This window comes from Gigantopelta aegis, chromosome 4, assembly GCF_016097555.1.
Source record: "Gigantopelta aegis isolate Gae_Host chromosome 4, Gae_host_genome, whole genome shotgun sequence".
Lineage (NCBI taxonomy): Eukaryota > Metazoa > Mollusca > Gastropoda > Neomphalida > Peltospiridae > Gigantopelta > Gigantopelta aegis.
This window is the reverse complement of record NC_054702.1, coordinates 34,482,418-34,510,362: the sequence shown is the minus strand read 5'-3', so window position 1 is coordinate 34,510,362 and position 27,945 is coordinate 34,482,418. Positions and strand designations below refer to the sequence as shown.

Sequence of the window (27,945 nt, the reverse complement as noted above, 5' to 3'; positions counted from 1 at the left end):
ATTATTAGGTAGTTGCTACCAAAGTTCAAATGTAAAATCTAACAAAATCTTACTTCCAACAAAACTCGATAAGAAATGGAAATGCACAAAATTAAGACCAGGAAGATGACATTGCTTACCGAAATGATGTCATTTAGGGTGTATACTACCAAATCAAATCCCATAGACGACAGTAGTAACATATGTGGCTAAAACTCCTACCTGCAATGTATCAACCGACATAAACGCCACGGATATAAATACTACCACCCCTTACACTTAAAGTGAATCAGAAAAAAATGGGGGTCAAGCTGCTCGTTTCTGAGATAACGGGTATAGCGTCTATGACTACCCTAGTTTCGCACAAAATTCGAGTACTTTTTTTTACAGGTACCCCATACATGTTTCAAGCACAAGGCTACTTGACACATTGGTACTAGATGAAATAAAATTGCACATTTTTTTTACCCAGATGAAACTATTATTTTTTACAACCAACACACTCACATTTATAACCAATCACAGGACTTGTGGTGTTCACTTCTCTATCAAAAGTTGGGTGCACCTCGAACTTTGACCCAGCCGGAAGTTATTTGGTTTAGTACTACCTTTAGCAACTAATATGCAACAGATAGTGTTTCCTAAAGTTCTGATTGGATAGTTCTGAAAAATGATACGAAGATTCTCTTGGGCAGTCTTCACAATCTGTTGGACAATTTTTGAAGTTTTATTAAATTAAAATAAATATATAAAACAACATTAGGTGGTCTTTACAAATGAATTAATTACCTATTACTGACAAAATGGAACATTCAATAGCAGAGGCCTAGCTCGTTAATATTTATCATTATTTTTATTTACACACTAACAATATACTCCCAGACAGGCCTGTTGATGAAATATTTATATGAAAGTTATAGAAGCATTCAGGATATTAGCATTAGAATTTGGTGCATTTTAAAATAATGTGGAATGCTCCATCAACATATAAAATTTAAAACAAGCATTTTGAGAGTACTGCTAAAGTAATACATGTCCTCTGCCTGACCTAACAATTTTTCGTATCTCTTAAATTCAAGACCCAAACCTCTGTGAAAAGTGAGTAAATCACCATGAAAGTTAAACTTGATCAGTAACAGTATATGATAAAGCTATATAAAAAATTTCACCTCAATGTCTTGAGACATTGTAAAACAAATTTCTTATCTCCTTAAAGGGCCATAACTCTGTCAAATATGGGTAAATTGGCATGAAAGTTAAACTTGATCTGTAACGGTGGTCAGTATTTTAAGGCCTGAAACAAAAGTACCGAAAACTAATTTCCACATCGCCTAAGTTCAAGGGCCATAACTCCATCAAAAATTAGTATATCTCCATGAAAGTCGAACATGATCTGTAACAGTACATGATAAAGTTATATAAAAAAAATTCAGTTTAATATCTCAAGACATTCTAAACAAAAACATTCGGAAAACTATATGTGACAGTGATGAAACCTACAGTCCCCTTCAGTTCAACCGGTAGGGGACTCATAATGTTTAAAAGCCTTAAACATAACTAACTTGGAGGTGCTACAGCAAGTGTATTCCATACAGAGAAGCTTTCAAAAGTGTGTCTCTAATAACACTTGATAAACTAATATTAGCATTACAAATTCATAATGTTATCAAATGTAGCCAACATTAAGTATCCACATAAAGGTAGTTCTGGTCCACCAGCCTGTATTCTATAATTAAACGATATACTACCAATACAGTCAGAGGAAAGGTGCAGTTGTCCAAACAAATGTAATACTGTGATTGAACAAAATGACTACGGTATATTGGTGAAAATTTACTTTTATTACATTAGTATTATAAACAAAGTTTTATACTGAACAGTTTTTCTCAGTTAACTAAATTTTAAAAATATTTCATCATATTTATCATTTACATGGTGATTCAGACTTGATGACTTTGATTATTAATTTGGCTTCAGCTGAAAGTTGGTTGTTTTCTTTGTCAACAGCCTTTACAGTGTATGTCAAGGTATCTGGCTTCAGTGTTTTTGCTTTGTCGGTTGTTATGACAACACCTGTGGACTTATCAATGTGAATCACTCCTGCTTTGCCACCCGCTATTGAATATTCATAGACCGAATCGGTTTCATCTACACTGTCAAAAGCAAATGGAGTTGCTATAACTGTTCTTGTGGGAAAACTATCTGATATCATATGTTCATATTTCCTCATAGTAAATGTCGGTGGATTGTCATTCACATCTTCGATTATAACACTGATGTCTCGAGTTACATTGAATGGTGGAGTCCCTTTATCAGTAGCACAGACTTTGAAGTTGAAATATCGTTTTCCAGTAGTTTTCGAGTCCCTGTCAATTTTACCAGTAGTGACAATGGATCCAGTTGGCTGTACTTCAAATGGTACAGGATCTGAAAAATAGATGAAATAGTCAGTTAGGATTAATACAAATTTTTGCAGAAATGTAAATTATTTATGCAGAAGGCTAAATGCTGGATTCTATATCTATTCATGGGTTATGCAAAAAATGATTTTTAAGTAACCAATTTCATCAATGTGATACATCCCACTAGAATGCCAAGTGGGACGTAACACTTTTGATGTCATCAATTGGCGTACTACAACCTTACAGGAACGTCAATGAAACAAGATGAGTGATATAAATTAAGATTTGATTATGGGTAAAGCTTGTGACAAATGAAAATTATTTCACTCGGGACATAAACATGATATGAAATAGAAGCTTGTTTAATATCCTATAAAACACACATTCCTTATATTATATATTAGACACTACATGCAAATGTAGGTACACAAAAATCATACATTTTAACCAATTGGTCATTCAGATTTTAATGACTGATTTTCACGGACTACTATCACAGCAGCTGTTTACGTCATTACGTTCTTGGTTTTCAATGATTTGTCACTCACCAATGTCATTTGTTATCAGTTCCAAGTCGACAATATTCTCAGTGGTGTTTTCCACGTCCTTGTCCACAACATCAAGATTTCCTATTATTGTTCCTATGGGTAACTCCTCCTTGATCACGAAGGACGTAATTCTGATGTCGGGTGGGTAATCGTTGTACTGGAGATCTGGAGCGCTCACTGTCACCTTGGTGTAAGACGTCCGTGATGGAAATCCCATATCTCTGGCTTCCACAGTCAGGCTGTACTCATCTCGTCTAGGTCTGGAGAAAAAACTTTCCAGGACAATCAGATCTCCTAAAAACATGAAAAGTAAAGTTAGTTTTTTTTAACGATTCCACTAGAGCACATTGATTTATTGAAATTAAGGTCTGTCATGTTCAATGACAGCACTAGAGCACACTGATTTATTAAAGTTAGTTTGTTTTGTTTAACAACACCACTAGAGCACATTGATTTATTAATCATTGGCTATTGGATGTCAAACATTAAGTAATTCTGACATGTAGTCCTAGAGAGGAAACCAGCTATATTTTTCTATTAGTTTTAAGGGATCTTTTATGTGCACCATCTCATAGACAGGATAGCACATACCATGGCCTTTGAATACCAGTCATGGTGCACTCGCTAGAATGAGAAAGAACCCGATGAGCCCACCGATTGGGTTTGATACTAGACTGACCGTGCATCAGGCAAGAGCTTTACCTCTGGGCTACGACCCGTCCCAACCCAAAACCATTGATATCACACAAATACTATTAACAGACATGTTTATCAATCTTGTGCATATGTCAGCTTTTGGCAGTCTTATTGGTAAATACTTGTGTCATTCTAGTTAAATGGGCATTTTGTGTAATACCCATTAAGCTATAAAGGGTACAACAGATGGTAATTATTTTTCTATTTAAAACTAAAATCTGTGTAAAACCACCCACTTTAAAAGTAATCATATAAACCTTTTAAACCTTGACATGTCAGATGTATATTAGAGACTTCTTCAGGAGTGTTACTTCTATAAACAGGCCACTTACATGTAATTCTCATGGGCGGATCCAGGAAATATTTTTAGGGGGGGACCAAAAAAGAAGGGCACATTGACTCGTCAAAAGGGCACCTTACTACAAGTTTTGATATTTACAATTAATATGAATTCCTACAGTTCTACGTCATAATATACTAGCAATAATGAAGTAAATTGGCGTCACTCGCGTTAGAACCTCAATGGGGCCCCATTGAGACTCAATAACACAGACACATATCTGCAAGCTTGCGCATGTACACGAAAATCTTGATTTCATTTATCTACAATATAATTATTGTTTACTTAAAAAAAAATTAATTCTACAAACAAAAAGGGCACTTGGACATTTTGAGGGCACTTGAACAATTTTTTGGGGGGACGCGTCCCCCTGGTCCCCCCCCTTGGATCCGCCCATGATTCTATACAAGACATTGTTGTGCCGGTTTGACTGTATGTCACAAGAAATACCAAGTAACATGCTGCCTGGTGGAGAGTTTGTTAGTCAATCTTAGGTGAATACGGTAAGTCACAACAGGATTTGTTTGGTTCACATGTTGAATTACCACAGCTGTTATCAATAGTTCTTTTGAGAATTCTTCATAAATTATTTACTTTGATAAATATAGGTTATTACCAGAGTGTTTTTCGGTGCCATCAATATCATATATTAGGAATAAAATTGTATTATGTGAACATCTGGCGAGCATAATAGATTATTTTTATTCCTAATGTATGATACTGATGATACCGAAACACACAAGTGTAATAATCTCTTTATCATAAAATCCCAAGCTTAATACGTGTTTTTGTAAACTGTATACACAACTTTAAATCCAGTCCGCCATTACTAGATATTCAAATGACGTAACAATATGTGACACAGTGTCTTTTTGACTTGAAATGACGTCATTTTGGATATCTTTACATAAAAATAAACTAGTGCTTAACGTTTTTTGTTTTCTGAACACTGGACAGCTTTCAGTGTAAGGTTGCTATTGAAATGTTTCTGAATGATGACTATGAATGCATATGTCAGTTATGGAGTGTCACCGTAGCACATTTGCTTAAATGTCAATAAACGTAGTGCCGTGACCTCGATAAATTTACATCTAATTTGTAAAGTTATCAAATTCTGAAAGTATGTAATCTAAAACATATCACATACTTTAATTACACTGGATATGCTAGCTAATATATAATACATTAATTTATCAGAATAGACATAATTACCAAAATATTTATTCACCAAATTTGGAATTTATAGCCGAGAAATTTGGAATTTTCATTGACATTAGTTATTGGGAAGGGGCCAATGTTAGGTACCTACCGGTGCTAATGTCGACTCTGAACTTTCCTAATGTGCTATTCTCTATATATACACCTACCTGTATTAATGTCGACTGAACTTTCCTTGTGTGTCATTCTCTATAATAGATACCTACCTGTATTAATGTCGACTCTGAACTTTCCTAGTGTGTCATTGGTCAGTAAATAGAGCAACTGGTTATTTGGTTCTGTGGCATCATCATCATGGGCAGTAACTCTTCCTACAACATCACCAGGCCCCACCAATGATGACAGTGTACATTTGAACTCCGATTGGACAAACTTGGGGAAGTTGTCATTCACATCTTCAACATCTATTTTTAATGTGGCACTTGATGTTAACCCTTTACCCCCTTTGTCAATAGCAAGAATCTGTTTAAAATAAGAAAACAAACATTACATTGATAAAAAGCATACATAAATCCCAATTATGAGTGATATTAAATGAAATTAAAAAAAAGATATATCTACATATATTTTGGTCAATAACTGAAAAAGATTCTGAAAGCCCACTGTAGACATATATATTATAACAGTAAAACCTATATTAGGCATGTATGTAGCAACCTATTAAGTTAATAAGACAGATGGATGCCAAATATACTAGATCAAATAGATGATTTAAAATAACAGAAATATGACAGAGAGCAACTTAATACTGGTGATCATGTGAGCATACAACTTTGACTGCTTATTACACTAACATTAAATATAAATCATGGTTTGAAACTTGTCGAAAAATATGATGGCCCAAAAAATAATAATGCATGTTGACAAATTATGTAAGCGAAAAACGAGCAAGATTTTAATGTGTAATATATATATTAATAGTGGCTTATGTCTTACAGCTCTAAAGAAGATAATATTATTTGGGCGACTAACACCATTATTTTTTTAATATTTAAGTCGTCCAAACAGGACAATGGTCACATTTGGCGACCTAGCCACAGGCCGTTTCAAGCCTTGTAAATACATACCCTTAAATAAAATGTCTCGTTTAACTCTCGGTCCACTGATCCTGGTTTGGTCAGATGTACAGTACCAGTCTCATTGTTCAGGTAAAACATCTCACTTCCCGGCCCATCCAGCAGCAACACAACTTGCTGGTTCTCAGAGGTCGCATCAAGGTCAATTGCTGTGATATTCAGTCCCTGAAATTAAAAAATTTTGAAAATTTGATCTAGTGGTTATTATATATATACAAAAGTTTATTTATGTTTGTTTCATTTAGTGACACCACTGGAGCACATTGATTAATTAATCGTCGGCTATTGGATGTCAAACATATGGTTATTCTGACTCGTAGTCATCAGAGGAAACCCGCTACATTTTTCCTAATGCAGAAATGGATCTTTTATATGCACTTTCCCACAGACAGGGAAGCACATACCATGGTCTTTGTCCAGTTGTGGTGCACTGGTTGGAATGAGAAAAAACAATCAGTTGAATGGGTTCACCGAGATGGTTCGATCCTGCAACGCAAGCACCTCAACTGACTGAGATAAATCCCACCACAGTATATACACATATACGCAGATATAAATTACAAGTAAAACCAAGTGTGACTATTTGAAGAATATTTCCACTGACATAGTGAACAAGAGTTAAAACATCTATAACAATATATATCTCAGATATAGTGTGATTTCCCAAGTTCCAATCAGTTCTGTAGCAGTGGTCTCTGTTAATGTCTCTAATGGTATTCATTTAATTGGGATAATTCCTGTATACTACCAAATCAAATCACAAATGTAACGATATAACAAAACTACATATAACCTTTCAATTCATTAATTTTAAGACGTTTAATATTCACCGATAAAACAAATATGCTTTTCCTTTCAACCTGAGTAAATTGTGATTACATATATACACCTGGAAAAAAGTATCGCAACACCCCGAACTTTTCGATAATAGCCAAATGCTATCGTCAATCATATGCAAAATGCAAATAAAAACGTCATGCCAGTGTACTTTTTGGATGAAATACACCTCAGGGAAGAATTAAATTACAAATTCAACAACATACTAAACAAAAACACGCATTTTATTCTGAGAACTCAAAAAGATGAAAAACCTAAAAAAAATGAGGTGCTGTTAAGTTTTGTTGTGTGAAGTTTGCAAGTGCAGTCACTGTCAATATTTTGCCCTCCAGTCCTCAACAAATGACCCAAGTACACAAACCATAACATTCTATCAAGATCCTGTGGAACCCCTTCCAGTCAGAATAAAATCCAGAACCCTCATCAAAATCGACTTCCCAGACCCTCATTAACGGGTGTAACCTCCTCCGACGGCGATAACTTCCCGTCCCCTCCTCCTCATCGGCTGTACGAGACATTGCATCTGACGCTGAGGTATTCGGTTCCATTCCTGGTGCAGAGTCTGTTCCAATTCCGCCAGATTCTGTACTGGAGGCTCCCTCTCACGTACCCTGCAACCCATGATGTCCCAGATCATCTCTATGGGGTTTAAATCTGGACTCCTGGCAGGCCAGGGTAGCGTTGTGACTGCCTCCTGGTGTAGGAAGTCAGTGACGACACGTGCACGATGCGGCCTAGCATTGTCATCCATGAAAATTGGCCTTGTGTTCAAAGGATGATTATCAAAGTAGCACAACAACCGTGTCCAAGATGTCTGTGAGATAGCGTTGTCCGTTTAGATTTTGCCTGACAGTTACAAGGTCGAGTTTGCAATCGTGTGACATGCAACCCCACACCATTATGGACCCTCCACCAAACGGAACCTGCTGCAAGATGTGCCTATAGGGTGTATACTACCAAATCAAATCCCATAGACGACAATAGTAACATATGTGGCTAAAACTCCTACCTGCAGCGTATCAATCGACATAAACGCCACGGAGATAAATACTACCACCTCTCACACTTAAAGTGAATCAGAAAAAATTGGGGGTCAAGCTGCTCGTTTCTGAGATAACGGATAGCGTCCATGACTACCCTAGTTTTGCACAAAATTCGAGTACTTTTTTTTACAGGTACCCCATACATGTTTCAAGCACAAGGCTACTTAACACACTGGTACTAGATGAAATAAAATTGCTTTTTTTTTTTACCCAGATGAAACTATTATTTTTTACAACCAACACACTCACATTTATAACCAATCACAGGACTTGTGGTGTTCACTTCTCTATCAAAAGTTGGGTGCACCTCGAACTTTGACCCAGCCGGAAGTTATTTGGTCTAGTACTACCTTTAGGCATAAGCTGTACCTCTCTGGCACCAGACACGGGCTCTACCGTCAGTCATGAACAACAGAAATCGACTCTCGTCCGACCAGTGTATTCTCCGCCATGATGCTAAATTCCATTGATGTCGCTGTTGACACCAGGCCAGCCGTGCGGCAATGTGAGCACGGGTTAACAACGGACGTCCGACGGGTCATCTGGCTCTATACCCAGCTGTCTTGAGTCGATTCCGCACCATTCTGTCTGAAAGACGACGATTTGGCAGCCATTCTTGTTTCAACACACCACTTCTCATGAACGGATGAATCCTGGTGAGTCTCAGAAGGGCGGTATCTTCCCTATGACTTGTCACACGTGGTCGTCCGGAACGATTACGGTCCTTAACGTCATTGGTTTGTTGATGTTTCCGGATCAATCGCCTGATGGTGGATGCATGATGGCCAACATTTCTTGCGATGGCTCTCAGGGACATACCCGCATTCCGCATGCCGATAACCTGCCATCTGACAGCATCTGACAGTTGGGGAGGCCCCATATTCTAATAACATCAATTAATTCACAAAATCTTCTCAGTTTTCTAACAGTAAGAACGGTGACTTGAAACACATGTTTTGCCCAGTGCGGGGTACCCGTAATGCACGTTTCACTACCCGCATGCGGTAGCACGTGCAGACCGTATCTCAATATATGGTGTAGCAAAAGGGTCATGACTGTGGACCCCACAAACACTTTTAAAATATTTTGAAATTTTGATATGAGGCCTGATTGTTTTGGGTGTTGCGATACTTTTTTCCAGTTGCATTTTTATGAAATGAGTGAACAGGTTTGGTATCCGACGAGCGAAAGTGAGTAGGATATCAACACTGTTCACAAGTTTCATAAAAATGGTACGACAGGCAAGCTAGTTTAGTATTTTATTTATTACAAACCAAATGCAAACAACCCGAAATGCAGAAGTAAGCAGATGCCGAGACCTACTATACGTTATTTTTCTACGAATTGGGTCAGCAAGTGACCTACCTGTACATCACGCCAATAATACACTAGTTAGATATTGAGTGATTGTTATGACATGAGCAATATCTTACACTGGAGTGTAATAAAAGATTGTTAACAAACCATCTGAACTATTTGACTGCCGTTAGCCCAAACATCATCTTCCTTGACCGTTCCCAGATAGAGGTCTCCTCCAGAGAGAACTGGGGCATTGTCATTCACGTCATTGACATACACAACAACTGCCGATGTCGCAGTGTACCGAGGTGTGCCACTGTCCACGACAAACACGCTGAAGAAGAACCTGTCTTCCACCTCTCTGTCAATGTCACCAGCTATCTGAATGAGTCCCGTTTCCTCGTCAATGGTGAAAGGCACTGAACAAAATCAATATATGTCAGGTATTGTCTAATACACACAGTTAACTGTCAGTTTGAAAACTACCCAGATATAGTAGTATATATCAGAGCCGCACCTAGCAAGAAGGGGTGTCTGTGTGTGTGTGTGTGTGTGTCTGTGTGTGTGTGTGTGTGTGTGTGTGTGTGTGTGTGTGTGTGTGTGTGTTCTATTTAGTTTTAAAATGTTCTTTTGGTATATCTGGAAAAGACCCTATATTTTAGTGATGTGATCCTTTTTTCTTTACTCCCACTCCTAGTTTAGGCTATGTACAGCTCTGTATATAAAAAGTAAATGGTACATGATTGCATAACAACAAATATGAAAATGCCGATTAAATAAATATCTCTCAAAACCAGCAGAGAGGGAAACACATTTAAGCTTTTTCTAATATTTTCAGGGGAGTGTGCAGGGGAAGGATTCAGGAGTTGAACATCACCCCAACCCCCCACTGCTCGCACAAATGTTCTTTTTTTTCAATACACTGGCATAGGAAGTGGGGGGCCACTTTTCAGATATTTTGCTTTATATTTGCTTTATAATAGTGTAAAAGTGTGTAAATATAAAAGTGTGCACACCCCCTCACACGCTTTTTGGCACCTTCCGACATAACTGCAATATATTCTCCTGGGGATCATGACTTGACAACCGTATAAACTTTACTCACCAGTCTAGATCCCCCGCCCCTGCTTAAATTCCTTCACACACCTGATTGTCAATATAAATATTGTAATACTTGAACCAACAGATAACACAAAGCTTTCTGTGGATAGGTTAATGATGTGATACATGTGTATTAGGTGAATCATGATACTATAATACCACAGGCAAATGGCAAACTAAACAATTTCATAATGTGATATTAATAATTTTAAGAGCTAACAGGATAGTCAATCCTAAATATGAATTAAGAAAATAAGAAGAAAACCCAGTAATTTTTAATCTAGAAGTTATTTAAAATACGACAAATCATAATAATAGACACATACCTGTATTATCCTCCATGTAGAATGTCAGATTTTGCCAGCCACCTGATACAATGTCTGTGTCGTTGGCCATAACGATGCCGACCTCAGTGCCGTTCACAACATTTTCATCAACATTGAATTCCTGCTTTAGAGGCATCGTTGGCTTGTGATTGACAGCTACGTTCACCTCAACAACAGTTGATGTTGTCTGTCTGGGAAAACCATTATCTAGAGCTACCACCTCCAAATAAAACTTCTCAATGGGAGGTTCGTGTGTCAGTGAATCAGTAGTGGTTATCTCCCCTGAAATAAAAACAATATTCAAATGGTTCAAAATATGATTTTATGTTTCAGTGGAGTTAACATCCCTGAAATGTAAGTATTCAACTAGTTAAAATATGATTGTATGTAAGTAGGTATGTAGATAGACTATGTTGGTATATACTTTGTACAGTATGATACAATAAACTTATTTACTTATGTTTTTATATACATGTATGCATCTTTCCTTTTTCATTGGTAATGTTTGTCTCCCATGAAACAACATCATACAGATAGTCACATTAAGCTAGGAATCCATTTGTACAGATTATGCATGTGATGCATAATGCGTATTGGAATGATCACTGAAGAGTTCGGCATTTAACATATTGTACACTACGGCAACACGCACTGCGTACATATTGAAGCACTTAAATTGATTTCTAAATAAACTGTTGTTTATGCACCATGCATAACACATTACACACAAAGTACACATGAATTCCTCGTTTAACAAGTGTAGAATTAATAGTGAAATAAATTCACTTAAAAAAACATATATACTGAATTAAAGGCATTTCATAATATGTTACCTGTGTCTGGGTGAATAAAAAACTTTCCAAATCCTCCTCTCAGTAAGATGTAAGTGACTTGGTTATTCCGCTCCGATGAATCCAGATCGACCGCCGTTATGTTTCCAACTGACGAACCCATCTGTACGGACGGGGAGATAGAAAATGTGTAATTCTGCTCGAACTGTGGTCCATTGTCATTGACGTCTTCTACTTCTATTGTCAGATTTGTCGAGGTGCTCAATCCTCCTCCACCACAATCAGTGGCTGTGAGCTACAAGATACAAAAATAACCCAGTCAATATGATAATAATGTGCATCAAGGTATCCAGTATTCAAACTGGTTGTGGCTCTGGTTTTGCAAGGTGTATAACTATATAATTCCAAACTTCTCATTGGAATACTTTCTGGAAACAAAGCCGCTGATTGGTCAGGAAGTTGCCTAGCGATATTGTTTATAAACAAAGACACGTGGCGGCCGGTTTTCCGGCCACCGGGGTATTTGGAAGTTGACGTCACGGCCGGTTTTCCGGCCGCTTGGGTTCAAAGGGTTAAAACTTCCACTGGGTTGAAGCTGGCACTGGGACATAAACCTAAAACCTGTAAACCATAAAGCCAATGGCTTAAACACTACACAGGGGAAGAAGAGGCGATTGTGCCCCCCGAAAATATTTTTAAAAGTGCCGTTTTAGTTTTAAAAATACTATTTTATCCATGTGGAATAGATCCTATATTACTGTGCCTTGATTTTCTTTTTCTGCCATGTCATTTATTTTGCATGGTTCTGCATACCTGTAGATTATAGACGGTTGTCTGCTCAAAGTCCAGCAGGTGTGGCTGTTTCACCCGGATCTCTCCATTGGCTTCATCCAAGACAAACAGGTCAGCTCCCACTCCAGACAGGGAGATGCTCACATTGCGGTTCACTTCAGTTACATCCTTATCTGTCACATGGATCAGTTGATTCTACAAACAAATACATGAAGAGTAGAAATACAGACGTGTCAGTTTATAGGTAAAGATTGGGGTGGGGAACATAGGTATGGAGGTAAGGGAAAGCTGGATTTCTAGTTTCCCCCCCAAAAAACTAGAAAAAGAAAGAAGATTCAAGCAAATATATTAACCAATTTGATAGTGAAAGGAAAACCAAAGTGAGTCCCTTCCATATATAAAAAAACCTTATATGTCCAAGGCTTTTGGAGACTGGGAGGTGAGGTGAGAATTTTTACAATTGATTTATTGGTAATGGCAGGTACATGTACATGTAGATATATGCTGAATGTATTGTATGTAATAATTGGTGCAGAATTTCTTACCAGTGACACCAAACCATCTGTCATCATGGTATCTGTATACTCCACAATCACCCCTCTGTATCCTCCAGGAGCTGAAAACTGTGGCCAGTTATCATTGACGTCATCAATGGTCACCTTGACCTCTGTGGTGACTGTGAAGGTGGGGACACCATGATTGACAATGTCAACTGTGAATGAAACCTCGTCTGTCTGTTCGCGATCCACTGAGGATGTTAGCAGTATTTCTCCACTTGTTGCATTCATTTTGAAGGGAACTGAAACATCAATTGCAGCTTTCATGAATAAAAATAATTTATTACCCATATGGTTAAAAATATCTTGGTTCATATTAATGTGTTACTTTCCACAAGAATGAGTTTATAATAATACCTTTTAGATACACAAATTTAAGTACCCAATGAAATGGGTTGTTTTCAGCAAAACCATGAAAATTTAAGCCCATTAAAGAAAAGGTTTTCACAGAACTAAATACATTTTTAAACTGGATACAATTTTAAACAGACAAGTGTACAAAAACTATTTTAACGTTTATGGAATGTAACACATAATACCTCTCTAACCAGTTGCAGACAACATAACACATAAAACACTTTTTATCAGTATTTAAAGATTTAAAAATCCTATAGATTTATTTTCTTCTTTCCAAATAGAATCAACACATTTTCTGTCACTTATACAACGTCAAATACACTCACTATTTGACATAGCCAGCCTGAATTCCAAGTCATCTGATGTAACATTTCCAAGAGATATCAGACCAACAACATCTCCAATGCTTGCATTTTCAGGGAGGTGGAAGTTTTGAGATGGAGCAATTACTGCTGGTTTGTTATCAGATGTATCTACCACAATTTGAACAGTTGTCTGGGATGATAAAGGTGGGTTTCCCAAATCAACAGCTGTGATGTTCAGCTCATAGGCATCTTTAAATGGTTCCTGTACAAGACTGCTTGACACCCGTATCAAACCTGGAACAAAGGGCAAAATACCAGTACTAATAATTAACATACACAGCATCACTGATTTCAGTTTTCCATGGCTGATTTATGCCACAGTATACACTATCATATTGCTAATATTGGTTAGCAAGTAAATGTCAAATATTCTTTGTTGCTAAATGATAGTCCACATAGTGGCATCATGTTTCACCTCTCACAAACTCATTGTATTGGCTTGTTTCCCAGATTCCAACCAGTATCCCCACAACTGGCATATGATATGTGCTGTCCTTTCTTTAGGAATACAGTTAATAGATCACTTGCCACTTTTCAATAGGATAAGCCTATATGGTAGTAGTGTTTAGCCTTCTATGAAGGCTAGTGACTTTCTTACAAAAAAAATTGAACATTGAATTTTAAAAAACAATTTTGTTTTGGGGGGGGGGGGGTCTCACATGCATGTAAGTACATGCATTTACAATGCTTAAACACCTGCATTTAAGAAAAACGGGCTTTGTAATTTTTCTGCCCATATTGTTTATTTTGAAACCAATTAATATTCCCAATTTACCTGTCTGTGAATCTACTCTGAATTTTCCATATCCACCACTTTCGATGAAGTACAGAATGGCACTATTCTGAGGTGAAGAGTCTGCATCGGTGGCCATCACTCTTCCAACCTGTGATCCAATCACAGCTGATGACGTGACGTTAAAGACATACATCTCATTGAAGACTGGAGCGTTGTCATTGATGTCCTCGATAAACACTTCTACTATGGTGGCCGAGGAAAGTCCTAAACCATACTCATCTTCCGCAATCAACTGCAGACATTTCAAAATTAAAGGAAATGTTTTATTTAACGACGCACTCAACACATTTTATTTACGGTTATATGGCGTCAGAAAAATTAAAGATTATGTTCATAATTTTCAAAATACTATGCATAAATATAGTAACTGCTGGATGCCTGGGGTTGTTTTTTGTTGGTAGAAATAATAATATTTTAATAATATAATTAAAATCTGATGTACAAAATGTTAGTAATACAAATGTAGTATGAAAGAAATTCGCAAGTTCTGTAGATTTTGCTGATAAGAGTCAAATCTGTTCAAAATTATAATTGATCATTGGAACTCCACTACTTTCCATTCCTTTCATGCCATAGATATCCAGGGCCATAGCTAAAACTTTGGGGGGGGGGGGGGGGGGACAGATGAATTCTTGGAAATGAATAAGCATGGAAGGAGCAAACACTAGGGGGTCAGGGTGCATGCCCCCAGAAAATGTTAAAATCTAGAGGCTCTGAAATACCATTTTGCAGCCTGTTCAGGGAGATTACATACTTTACACATCAATATCAATAATCAGTAAGTTTCTATTATTTTTACCACTAACTATGGCCCTGGGCCCCATTCCACGAAGCGATCTTAGCACTAAGATCACCTTAGTGCATAAGGTAGCTATGCAGTTACGGTGATCTTAGGGCTAAGATCGCTTTGTGGAACGGGGCCCAGATATCTAGATTCTGGCACAGAGCTTAGATTTCAAAAGTCTATACCCAAGTAATGAGAGAACAATTTAAATACTAAAACTGTCGATTAAAAGAAATATTGTAACAATTACCTTCAGCAAATATTTGTTCTTTGTGTCAGAATCGAAGGTTGTTTTAGCTGCCACAGTTATTTCTCCTGACACTTCATCGACAGAGAATTTTCCTGACTCATTACCATCTAGCCTGAAGCGGATATCACTGGCATTGCTTGTGATGTCATCATCAAACACGGCCAACGCTGGCACCTATCGATGATACCATGGTCTGTAAATGAGACATGCATCTCTAAAAATATCAACACTCTTCCTAAAGTTACAACAAGCAGGGCTTTAGATCACACTAATTTGGGCACCACAGATTTTTGTCTGTTCTGAGCACACCTTAATTAAGGCCTTTTTATGCACTTAATTAATGTTTAGAATAGCCAATAAAGAGTTGTACATATTCAGAAAAGCATTTTTCAAGTTATTTTAATGTAATTGCATTTTAACATTCTGTTGATTTTGAGGTAAAATGTTTTGAGGTTAGCATGTTTGTACTTAATGTGGGCTTGATTATTTTGGGCATACCCTTTATCGGCTCAGCTGTGGTACAATCAAAGGCTCTGATACAAGCATTATTACTGCAATTTAAATCAAGAAAAGGCTTTTGTTTCAACTGGCTAAAACATTATTACACAGTGTGGAAAAAAAAAATGAACGTTTTCTTGTGAACTTCAAACATTTTGAATTTAAACAGTGTCTGACATAATGCTTAATGTATACAAATGTCACCAGCCTATCCATGTATGCATGCATATCTTATTTTCGTATATATAAGATACTATTCTTCCTTAAATAATGATAAATGTTTCTATGTTTAATCACAAATACTGACCACAAGACAGATATAATAATGGTCTAAAACTAAAGCAATATTACTGATGAAAGGTGGTCTGATATTTTAAATATACAAAATAAACCATACATCAATTTAAAGTCACAGACCCTAGTTTTAACCCATACAAATGGAACCTAAGTTGGGAATATATATAATCTACAAACATGCAACACATTTTGATCAAGTTACAACAGAGTGAAACAGGGAAATACCCTTAAAAATAGACTTTAGCTCGTCTCCATAACTGTTACTTCTCAGATGAACATGTGTTTTTAAAGAAATCAAGAAAGCATTTCATGATATTAGAAACACCAGGATGACCAGAAACAGTTCAGATTTACAAAAATAGATACTCTAAACAAACAAAAATCTAAATAATATCTCATTTCAATTAAATAAAAAATGGATCTGTTAGTGAAAAAATATGCCTTTGTGTTTAAAAACTAGGGTATGTCACTTTAAAACCCACAATCGTTTCAGACTTCATCATAAACACATTATTACCAGCTTAAGGGTTAGTGTCTCTGATGCATTTGCTGATGACGTATGCTCCAGAAGGGAAGATTTGTAGCCAATGTCTGAGCTGAATCTCGGATGATGGTCATTCACATCTTCCACGTTAATGATGAGAGTTCCAGTTGAAGTCAGTGAGGGTAGTCCATGATCCTCAACAATGATGGTCAGGGAATAGAAGTTGACTGTATCAGCATCAAGTACTCTCCCCAGTGTCACAATGCCAGTCTTCATGTCAATGAGGAATGGATGATCATCTTCAATACAACGGAACGGAAAAGAACATTACAATGATGGACAGGGAATAGTAGCTGACAGTAATAGCATCAAGTACTGTTCCCAGGGTCATATTTCCAGTCGTCTTGTCAATGAGGAATGGGTGGTCATCTTCAATACAACAGAATGGAAGTTAACATTACAATGATGGTCAGGGAACAGAAGATGACTGTATCAGCATCAAGTACTGTTCCCAGGGTCAATGGGGAATGAGTGGGGATCTTCAATATAACAGAATGGAAAAGAACATTACAATGATAAACAGGGAATAGTAGCTGACAGTATCAGCATCAAGTACTGTTCCCAGGGTCATATTGCCAGTCGTCTTGTCAATGAGGAATGGGTGGTCATCTTCAATACAACAGAATGGAAGTTAACATTACAATGATGGTCAGGGAATAGTAGCTGACAGTATCAGCATCAAGTACTCTCCCCAGGGTCATATTGCCAGTCATCATGTCAATGAGGAATGGGTGGTTATCTTCAATACAACAGAATGGAAGTTAACATTACAATGATGGTCAGGGAATAGTAGCTGACAGTATCAGCATCAAGTACTGTTCCCAGGGTCAATGGGGAATGAGTGGGGATCTTCAATACAACAGAATGGAAGTTAACATTACAATGATAAACAGGGAATAGTAGCTGACAGTATCAGCATCAAGTACTCTCCCCAGGGTCACAATGCCAGTCATCATGTCAATGAGAAATGGGTGGTTATCTTCAATACAACAGAATGGAAGTTAACATTACAATGATGGTCAGGGAATAGTAGCTGACAGTATCAGCATCAAGTACTCTCCCCAGGGTCACAATGCCAGTCGTCTTGTCAATGAGGAATGGGTGGTTATCTTCAATACAACAGAATGGAAGTTAACATTACAATGATGGTCAGGGAACAGAAGATGACTGTATCAGCATCAAGTACTGTTCCCAGGGTCAATGGGGAATGAGTGGGGATCTTCAATACAACAGAATGGAAGTTAACATTACAATGATAAACAGGGAATAGTAGCTGACAGTATCAGCATCAAGTACTCTCCCCAGGGTCACAATGCCAGTCATCATGTCAATGAGGAATGGGTGGTTATCTTCAATACAACAGAATGGAAGTTAACATTACAATGATGGTCAGGGAATAGTAGCTGACAGTATCAGCATCAAGTACTCTCCCCAGGGTCACAATGCCAGTCGTCTTGTCAATGAGGAATGGGTGGTTATCTTCAATACAACAGAATGGAAGTTAACATTACAATGATGGTCAGGGAACAGAAGATGACTGTATCAGCATCAAGTACTGTTCCCAGGGTCAATGGGGAATGAGTGGGGATCTTCAATACAACAGAATGGAAGTTAACATTACAATGATAAACAGGGAATAGTAGCTGACAGTATCAGCATCAAGTACTCTCCCCAGGGTCACAATGCCAGTCATCATGTCAATGAGGAATGGGTGGTTATCTTCAATACAACAGAATGGAAGTTAACATTACAATGATGGTCAGGGAATAGTAGCTGACAGTATCAGCATCAAGTACTCTCCCCAGGGTCACAATGCCAGTCATCATGTCAATGAGGAATGGATGGTTATCTTCAATACAACAGAATGGAAGTTAACATTACAATGATAAACAGGGAATAGTAGCTGACAGTATCAGCATCAAGTACTCTCCCCAGGGTCACAATGCCAGTCGTTTTGTCAATGAGGAATGGGTGGTCATCTTCAATACAACAGAATGGAAGTTAACATTACAATGATGGTCAGGGAATAGTAGCTGACAGTATCAGCATCAAGTACAGATGTATAAAAGAGCTCATTTCAAAGAGATGATATTAGCTAATGTGTAAAAGTCTAACATTCCCAAGCAAAAGTGAATTAAGGGCACCAAAAATGTAGTGTGGTGTTGTAAAATATTAAAAACCGAAAAAAAATAAGAATTTATTTTTATTTTTCAGTCATAATTTTGTTAATTTGTCACATCCAGTTAACAAAAATAAATGCATTCTGTAGTCAAATGATGTGACTAGATAACCATTATAAAACATGATGTTCAAAACTTACTTTTAAAACTTTATAATATACATATAATAAATCTATTTTTGGCAACTTCATGTCATTTTTTACTTTTTTAACTTAGATGATGCTTGTTAACATGATAATTATTGAAACACAGTTATTGTGATAGACAAATAATTTGTTTATACATACCATTGTTGTCATGGAAATCAAATGACAAATCCTGTTTGGAGTCTGTGTCATTTGCTTCAGCATCTGATGCATTAATGACACCAATGATATGACCAACTGGGAATGTTTCAGAAACATTGAACACTGAGAGACTGGGCACGACAGGAGGGTAGTTCATGGGCACAGTTACCTCCACTGTGGTTTGAGCCGACTGTGGTGGGTACCCACCATCAACAGCCTCGATCACTAAGCTGTACACACTCTGCTGAGGATCCCGCACAAGGCTGTCAGTGACTGTTAATTCTCCTGTCAGTGTTTAAAAAAAACAAAAAAAAACAACAAATTGTATTTTACTAATAATATTACACCAGACATGTACATGTATGCAGGGCATGGTTTCAGGGGTGAAAACACCTTCCTGCTCAAGTAAAACAAAAATGTTCAAATATATTTTCATATACTTTCCTGAAAAGCATGACTCTAAACCCCTATAAACATTGGCCACCAGGCTAGACTCACTCAGGATAACATTACTGAACACGCACATGTACACACAGGCTTTTCAGCAACTTTGATACGGCCATTTCAGCATTAAGATAGCATTAAAATAACTCACACCATAAAGTGATGCTGCTTATTTTAGATACAAAAAGTCGTCTTGTCTTGTCTACCCTAGAGTTCTGTACAAACATTATCTTGCTAAATTCACTGGCATTCTTGAAACACAATAGTACTGGACAGAATTATACCAGTTCGAATTAAATTATATGAATTTACTAATGGGATGAAACACCAGTTCTGTCACATTTAAATTATCATCAATGACAGATGAAGTAGTACTCAGTGTTTTATTTGAAGTTGGGGGCATGCAAGTTGACTTGTCAAGACGCTATTTGATATAGGTTAACCCAAAAGAAAAGTAAACTGTTGTAGATTTGGTACACTTTATCATTTAACTGTTAATATATTTATATATTAAAGTAACTAAAACATACCTAAACAAGTAAGTCACCACTTTCAACAAGCCAAGCTGGATTGGTCAAAGGGTTGAGGCTAGACTAATTTGGATCACTCCAGGTTACCCAAGCTGGACTGGTCAAAGGGTTAAGGCTACACTAATTTGGATAACTCCAGGTCATCCAAGTGGGATTGGTCAAAGGATAGAGACTATACTAATATGGATCACTGCCAAAGACAAATAAGCTGGGCTATACTACTTGTACGGAGGCACCTAACCAAAGCTCATCACATGTTTCCTCATATGACAGAATTTAAAGATAAATGTCTAAAGGCCTGTTACAGAATTAATCACATGGCAGAGACAGATGGCACCATTAGTTATTTTATACTTGGCAAGTCTGTTTTTATGAAGCAGTTAATGAAACCAAACACTAGCTACAATTAAGTGAAGAAATCTGATAATCACCATGTTTATATTAAATAAACTCCATGAGAAATAGAATCAAACCATATAGTAACTGTACCTGACATAGGATCAACAGTGAATTTGTCAAAGCCTCCGGTTTTTAGTGTATACCGTATTTGACTGTTTAGTACACTGACATCCTCATCAACTGCCGAAACATTCCCCAGAACTGTGCCTTTCTTTGCATCGGCTGCAGCAGCAAATGTGAAGTTCTTCTCAAACTGAGGACTGTTGTCATTTATATCTCCAACCAAAACAGTGACATTAGCTCTGGTTGATAATCCACCTTCATCTGTTGCTACAATCTGATATTTAAAAAAATACACCAAAAATACATAAAAACACAAATTTAATTTAATGTGAAACATTTGATTTATTTTTGTGTGATACCTGTTTAAAATAACAGCTGAAATGATTTTCTAAAAGCTCAAAACTAAACCACACTTAATTAATAAGTTTGTTTTATTTAATGACACCACTAGAGCACACATTGATTTATTAATCATCGGCTATTGAATGTCAAACATATGGTCATTTTGATACAGTCATAAAGAGGAAACCTGCTACATTTTTCCATTAGTGGCAAGGGATCTTTTATATGCACCCACAGACAGGATAGCACATACCACAACCTTTGATATACCAGTTGTGGTGCACTGGCTGTGATGAGAAATAGCCCAATAAGCACACTTAATTAAAGTCTTACTAGTCTTAGGGTTATGATAGAACTAATCACATGGATAGTATAGGCTGGAAACAATTTTTTAAATATATATACCAACCACCATGAAAATAAATTTTTATTTAAATGAACATTGCATAGAAGAAGCAGACCCAGCAGGCCTAAAATAACAAGCATTCTGAGGGTGCTCCTAAAGCAATACATGTCCCCTACTGGGACCAACAAATGTTCATATCTCCTAAATTCAAGGGCCATAACTCTGTCAAAACTGGGTAAATCACGATAAAAAAAGAAAGAAAGAAATGTTTTATTTAACGACGTACTCAACACATTTTGTTTATGGTCATATGGCATCAGATATATGGTTAAGGACCAAATAGATATTGAGAGAGGAAACCCACTGTCGCCACTTCATGGGCTACTCTTTTCAATTAGTAGCAAGGGATCTTTTATATGCACCATCCCACAGACAGGGTAGTACATACCTGTGATATACCAGTGGTGGTGCACTGGCTGGAGTGAGAAATAGCCCAATGGGCCCACCGATGGAGATCGATCCCAGACCGACCGCGCATCGAGCGAGCATTTTACTACTTGGCTACATCCTGCCCCAAATCACGATAAAAGTCAAACTTGTAACAGTACACGATAAAGCTATACAATATCTCAAGGCTTTGTGAAAAAACCATCCAGAAAACTATATGTGGGACAGACAGACAGACAGAGACAGAGAAGGATGAAGATGAAACCTATAATAGTACTCTCCAGTTGGACTGGTAGGGGATTCATCATTATGTTGTCCCCTGTCACCATTCTATGCAATTAATTCTGGAATAGGCCATATGTGGCTAGTAAGTAAACAATTATTTTAACACACCTGTTGGTGAGAACATTGTTTGTTATTTTTGATAACACATACTTGTTAACACATATACGTGCAATTACAATTTAAAGACGTACGACTGGCTGCTTCTAGTATAATGCCATACCATTCAATGAAAAAAAAGCACAGTCAAATTGATCACTCTGTAATGTACAATACAATTAGGGCCGTAAATTGGTTTTAGCTAGAAAAGGTTTTTTTCTTCACGATATGTAAAAAATAGAACACTACATTTGTGTCAGTTAGATACCATTTATCTTACAACTCATTTTTAAAAAATGCATCCAACTTGCTTTTGGTCGTTAGATACGTTTTAAAACAATTCGTTGTAAGATAAATGGTATCTAATGGGCACTCATGTAGTATTCTCTATATATCACATTCCTGAAGAGAATAACTCTCACCTGTAAATAATACACAGCCTTTACATCAGCATCAATCTCATCAGGTCGAACTAGAACAATCTGTCCGGTCAAACGGTCAATCATAAAAAGGACAAGGTCATCACCCTCCATGGTGTAGGTTACTTCACCACCATCTTTGTCATTCACACTGAATGATGGTTGCTGAAACAATTCAGAATATTACTGAAATACTAGCATTTCGAACTTAAGAAATATCCGTATTATTAGTTAAAGCCAAGTTTTTTCAAATACTATTTTAGGTTTTTGTAGTGATTAACTGTAATTCTCCACTCATATCAGCTATTGACCCTCCCGCCCCGGAGTCGGTCACTGGCGTAGTCAGAGGCTGAATCCGGGGTGGGCGTGCCTGAACCCTTGTGGATAGGGGCACGTAAAAAGAGTTTCCCAGTTTCCCAGCTATTGATGTGACACTTGTTATAATGACATAAATGATGTTATAATCTTAACTATATACTTTTTTCAGGTGTTTTTCAATAGACTAGAAGATGAAACACTGCATACAATTTTAGAAAGAGAAAGAAAATTAATTTTAGTTTCATTATATTTTAACTCGATTTTCATGCTTATATCTGATTTAAGGTTTAAGCATGCTGCCCTGGGCACACATCTTCAGCTATCTAGGCTGTCAGTCCATAACAGGAGTTGATGGTTAGTGGTAAGTAGCTGGTAAGAGAGAAGTTGGTCAGTTGGTGTAGTGGTCTCCCATCTACTCATTGAGCTGTTTGGGCAGCACGTAGCCCAGTGGTAAAGCGCTCACTTGATGTGCGGTCGATTTGGGATCGATCCCCGTCGGTGGAACACGACTGGTATATCAAAGGCCGTGGTATGCCCTATCCTGTCTGTGGGATGGTGCATATAAAAGATCCCTTGTTACTAATGGAAAAATGTAGTGGGTTTCCTCTCTATGACTGTCAAAAATGACCATATGTTTGACATCCAATAGCTCATGATTAATAAATCAATGTGCTCTAGTGGTGTCGTTAAACAAAACAAACTTTAACATTGAGCTGTTAAAACACACCCTAGCTACATATAGGTGGGGTCATCCAGTACTGATCAAGGTCGTATCTCTGTACAGTGCAGAGTCAAATGGGTATTTGACAAAAATAGTGGTTGATTCCATAAATCACAATCTAGTGCCTTGTGTATAGGACAGCCACTCCCTAGGAGATCCTTTACTGGAGATTTCATTTCTCCTGAACTGTCAAAAAGAGGACTGCCACTTCCCAGACCAGTTTACTAATTCAAGACTAGCATGTATATTTAACCAAATGTTTCTCAGTAATTATTTTCAAGTGTTACTAACCAGTTGCAGTGACACGTTGCCTGGTTTCATTGCTACATCCTCTGATATGTCGGCAGTGTAGCCGGATGGAGATGAAAACTCTGGTGTGTTGTCATTGATTCCCACAATGCTGACATTAACTTGAGATGTTCGTCTGTAGGTGGGCAAACCTGTGTCAAGCACAACAACCCTCATCTCTATCCCACTGATCTGTTCAGCATCAATCTCCGACAGTGTTGAAATTATGCCAGTACTGGGGTCAATTTTAAACAGGCCTGAAAAACAAATTAAAATAAACATTATAATTTACATACTGACAGTGATTATTTTATTTTTTTAAAAACCTCACCCCAAAACCCACTGTTTTTAGTTTTCGGCATTTATATAACATTAAAAGATTTTTGTCACATTGTGAAAGAATAATTATTTTTGCCCTTCAATACCTCGGGTATACCTTAGCAATAAACTGAACAATATTACCATATGAATATATAAAATGCAGTGAAGCTCTGTTCACTCAAAAGGAAACATGCAAACAACCGGGTTGATGGAAATGGTTCACCTACTGATGAAAGGTTACCTGTTTAATTATTTATCTTTTTTCATTACTGTATGCAGCAGAAATTTGGGATAGGGCTTTTCCACCTAAGGGTACATAATTTGATAGCCATGTCCCCGGGGTCTGATCTAGTAAAGGGGTGGGGATGGCAAAGAGACAGTTGCTCCCCAAACCACCGGAAAATAAAGTGTCCTTTTTTAGTTTATAGTGTCCTTTTGTCTACTTGGAGAAGATTATCTATAAGTTTAGTCTGATTCTTTTTGTATTGCCACCCCACTTATTTGTGCTTGGAATGCTCTGATCCGACATAGGTATATATAAATGCTTCATTCAATATTTCAAAGGCAATGGTATGTGTTATCCTGTCCGTGGGATGGTGCATATAAAATATCCCTTGCTACTAATGGAAAAATGTAGCAGGTTTCCTCTCTAAGACTATATTTTAAAATTATCAAATGTTTGACATCCAATAACCAATGATTAATAAATCAATGTGCTCTAGTGGTTTTGTTAGACAAAACAAATGTTAAACAAACTTTTTCCATTCAATATTGTAATCAAATACTACTGATCAAACTTAAAGTATCTAACCTTGATGTCCTTCCAAGGAGTATGAAACATCAGAAATTGAAGTGTCATTGTCAGAATCTTGCACGCTGACATCACCAATGATTGTACCAATATCCCTGTTTTCTTCCACTTTGAAAGTAAACTGCGGTGTCACTACAGGAGGCTTGTTTATGGGAACAGTGATGGCGATATTAGCATCAGACGAAAGAGAAGGAATGCCCGAATCTTTGGCTCTGACTGTGAGAGTGTAATTTTCAAGATATGGTTCATTCACGAGACTGCCAGCTACGTAAATGACACCTGTAGAAGAAAATAAATGCCCAAAACTATAAGGGCTAAATTTACGAAGCCTCTTTTTTCTTAAACGCAGGTTTTTAAGCATAGTTTATATATGTAGTTACATGCATAAACAGGCTTTGTAAATTCGGCTCTAAGTCTTTTGTCTTTTCGTGAAACATATTCTACCTCAACCTCACCCCTTGGACAGTGGATAAAATAGATTTCCTGAAATGAATAATTTATGTTACCACCATTTGAAGAATAACCCAAACTATTACAAATATTATGATCATAGACATAGAGAGCACACAGGAACATTTTTCTTTTCTTTTGTAAAGGTCAAAATATGCTCACAATCAGTTAAATCTATTTACAAGTAAAACCTTTAGAGACAAAATGACTACTAGTAAAGCAAATGCTTTTGTACACCCATCATAATTCACAAACATATATAAGAAATTAACAAAATAAATGGCACCTGTGTCATAATCAAGAAAGAATTTTCCATATCCTCCATCTAACAGCAAGAAGGTTACTCTGTTGTTTTGAGCAGAATCATCTGAATCATTTGCTACAATTTTGCCAACTTTATCACCAATGGCTGCACTTGGATGAATCTCAAAACTCATATCTTGATCCATCACGGGAGAATTGTCATTAACATCCTGAACAAAAATCTGTAGAGAACTTTCACTCTGAAGTCCTAACCCATCATCATCAGTTGCAAATATCTGTTAAAAATTAAAACATATTCAATTTCATACACCAAACCAGTTAAAGAATACTGTTTGTAAATTTGATGCCAATATCTGTTAAAAACTGAACTTTGTTCAATTTGGTATACTAAACAAGGTTAGGGAAAAAACTGTTTGTAAATTTGATGCCAATATCTGTTAATAATTAAAAAAGTTCAGTTTGGTACACTAAACCAAGTTAAAGAAAATTGTTTGTAAATTTGATGCCAATATCGGTTAAAAATTAAAACATGCATGTTCAGTGTGGTACACTAAACTAAGTTGGGGAAAACTGTTTGTAAATTCGATGCCAATGTCTGTTAAAAATTAAAACACGTTAAGTTTGGTACACTAAACCAACTTAGGAAAAAAAAAAAATTATTAAATTTAATGCCAATATCTGTTAAAAATTAAAACTTGTTCAGTTTGGTATACTATTTAAACTAAGTTAGGGGGAAAACTGTTTGTAAATTTGATGCCAATATCTGTTAAAAATTAAAATTGTTCAGTTTGGTATACTAAATTAAATTAGGGAAAAAACTGTTTGTAAATTTGATGCCAATATACATGTGTATGTTACTAAATATTAAAACATGTTCAGTTTGGTACACTAGCTAAACCAAGTTACAGAAAATTGTTTGTAAATTTGATGCTAATATCTGTTAAAAATGGTTTCACTTTGGTACACTAAACTAAGGGAAAAACTGTAACTTTGAAGCAAACATCTATTAAAAATTAAAACATGTTCAGTTTGGTACACTAAACTAAGTTTGTGAAAACTGTAAATTTGATCAATCTTCAGCCAAATCATAATGAAATATTGAGCTAGTTTTAAACCTAACCTTGTATTGAACATCAATGCTTCTTCATCAGTTAAACATTTACTGATTTTACACAATAATGTGTCACTTTTAGGTCCAAACTGTAGGAACTATATACTCCATTTTTAAAAATGTATTTACTTAAAATTCTGCTAACGTATTCTCTTTATATTACAATATACAGTAAATACAGCTAAAATTATATGAGAACAAGAATTCAGAAAAACAAAGTATGTTTAGAAGTAAATAATCAGTAGCATATAATATCTGACCTGTAGATCATATTCACTGATATATTCACGATCTATAGATGTTCCTGCAGCTACAGTTATCTCCCCTGTTGACACATTTATGACAAAGTGGTCACTATGATTGCCTTTAAGACTGTAGACAATTGGTGTCGGAATGATGTCTTCATCTTTTGCATAAATCTGTGGTACCTGTATATAAGACATATTACTATGTAAATTTAATAATTTTATCATTAATGCAAACAGTCACCATCAAGTACACCAATCTGTGGTACCTGTATATAAGACATATTACTATGTAAATTTAATCATTTTATCATTAATGCAAACAGTCACCAGTCAAGTACATCAATCTGTGGTACCTGTATATAAAACATATTACTATGTAAATTTAATCATTTTATCATTAATGCAAACAGTCACCATCAAGTACACCAGTCTGTGGTACCTGTATATAAGACATATTACTATGTAAATTTAATCATTTTATCATTAATGCAAACAGTCACCAGTCAAGTACACCAGTCTGTGGTACCTGTATATAAGACACATTACTATGTAAATTTAATAATTTTATCATTAATGCAAACAGTCACCATCAAGTACACAAAATTAGTTTTCATTGCTGACAAAGTTAACATTTTGTAATGATCTAAACAATGTATCGGTCTTCTGGGGCAAAGTTAAA

At 36.6% G+C, this 27,945-nt stretch overlaps 2 protein-coding genes across 2 annotated transcripts in view; both read right to left on the bottom strand.

Annotated features, from left to right (window-relative positions):
- Positions 1-1,801: 1,801 nt before the first annotated feature.
- On the bottom strand, positions 1,802-17,112 carry LOC121369807 (protocadherin Fat 4-like). The gene is made up of 13 exons (XM_041494880.1): positions 16,870-17,112; positions 15,558-15,731; positions 14,503-14,755; positions 13,689-13,961; positions 12,994-13,247; positions 12,470-12,643; positions 11,699-11,951; positions 10,866-11,147; positions 9,604-9,857; positions 6,251-6,424; positions 5,390-5,645; positions 2,930-3,223; positions 1,802-2,406 (listed from the first exon to the last, which is right to left on the bottom strand). Exons 1-13 carry the CDS (start codon positions 17,110-17,112, stop codon positions 1,904-1,906), a joined length of 3,387 nt encoding a protein of 1,128 aa, XP_041350814.1. The 3' UTR covers positions 1,802-1,903.
- Positions 17,113-17,267: 155 nt separating this feature from the next.
- Positions 17,268-27,945, bottom strand: part of LOC121369806 (protocadherin Fat 4-like) — a 37,973-nt gene continuing 27,295 nt past the window's right edge. The window contains exons 20-29 of the mRNA XM_041494879.1: positions 27,279-27,446; positions 25,930-26,182; positions 25,194-25,472; positions 24,065-24,318; positions 22,738-22,899; positions 20,827-21,073; positions 19,364-19,648; positions 18,648-18,745; positions 18,038-18,115; positions 17,268-17,375 (exon numbers count right to left, since the gene is read on the bottom strand). Of these exons, the coding sequence (XP_041350813.1) occupies positions 17,268-17,375; positions 18,038-18,115; positions 18,648-18,745; positions 19,364-19,648; positions 20,827-21,073; positions 22,738-22,899; positions 24,065-24,318; positions 25,194-25,472; positions 25,930-26,182; positions 27,279-27,446 (1,932 nt within the window). The remainder of the gene's footprint in view (positions 17,376-18,037; positions 18,116-18,647; positions 18,746-19,363; positions 19,649-20,826; positions 21,074-22,737; positions 22,900-24,064; positions 24,319-25,193; positions 25,473-25,929; positions 26,183-27,278; positions 27,447-27,945) is intronic.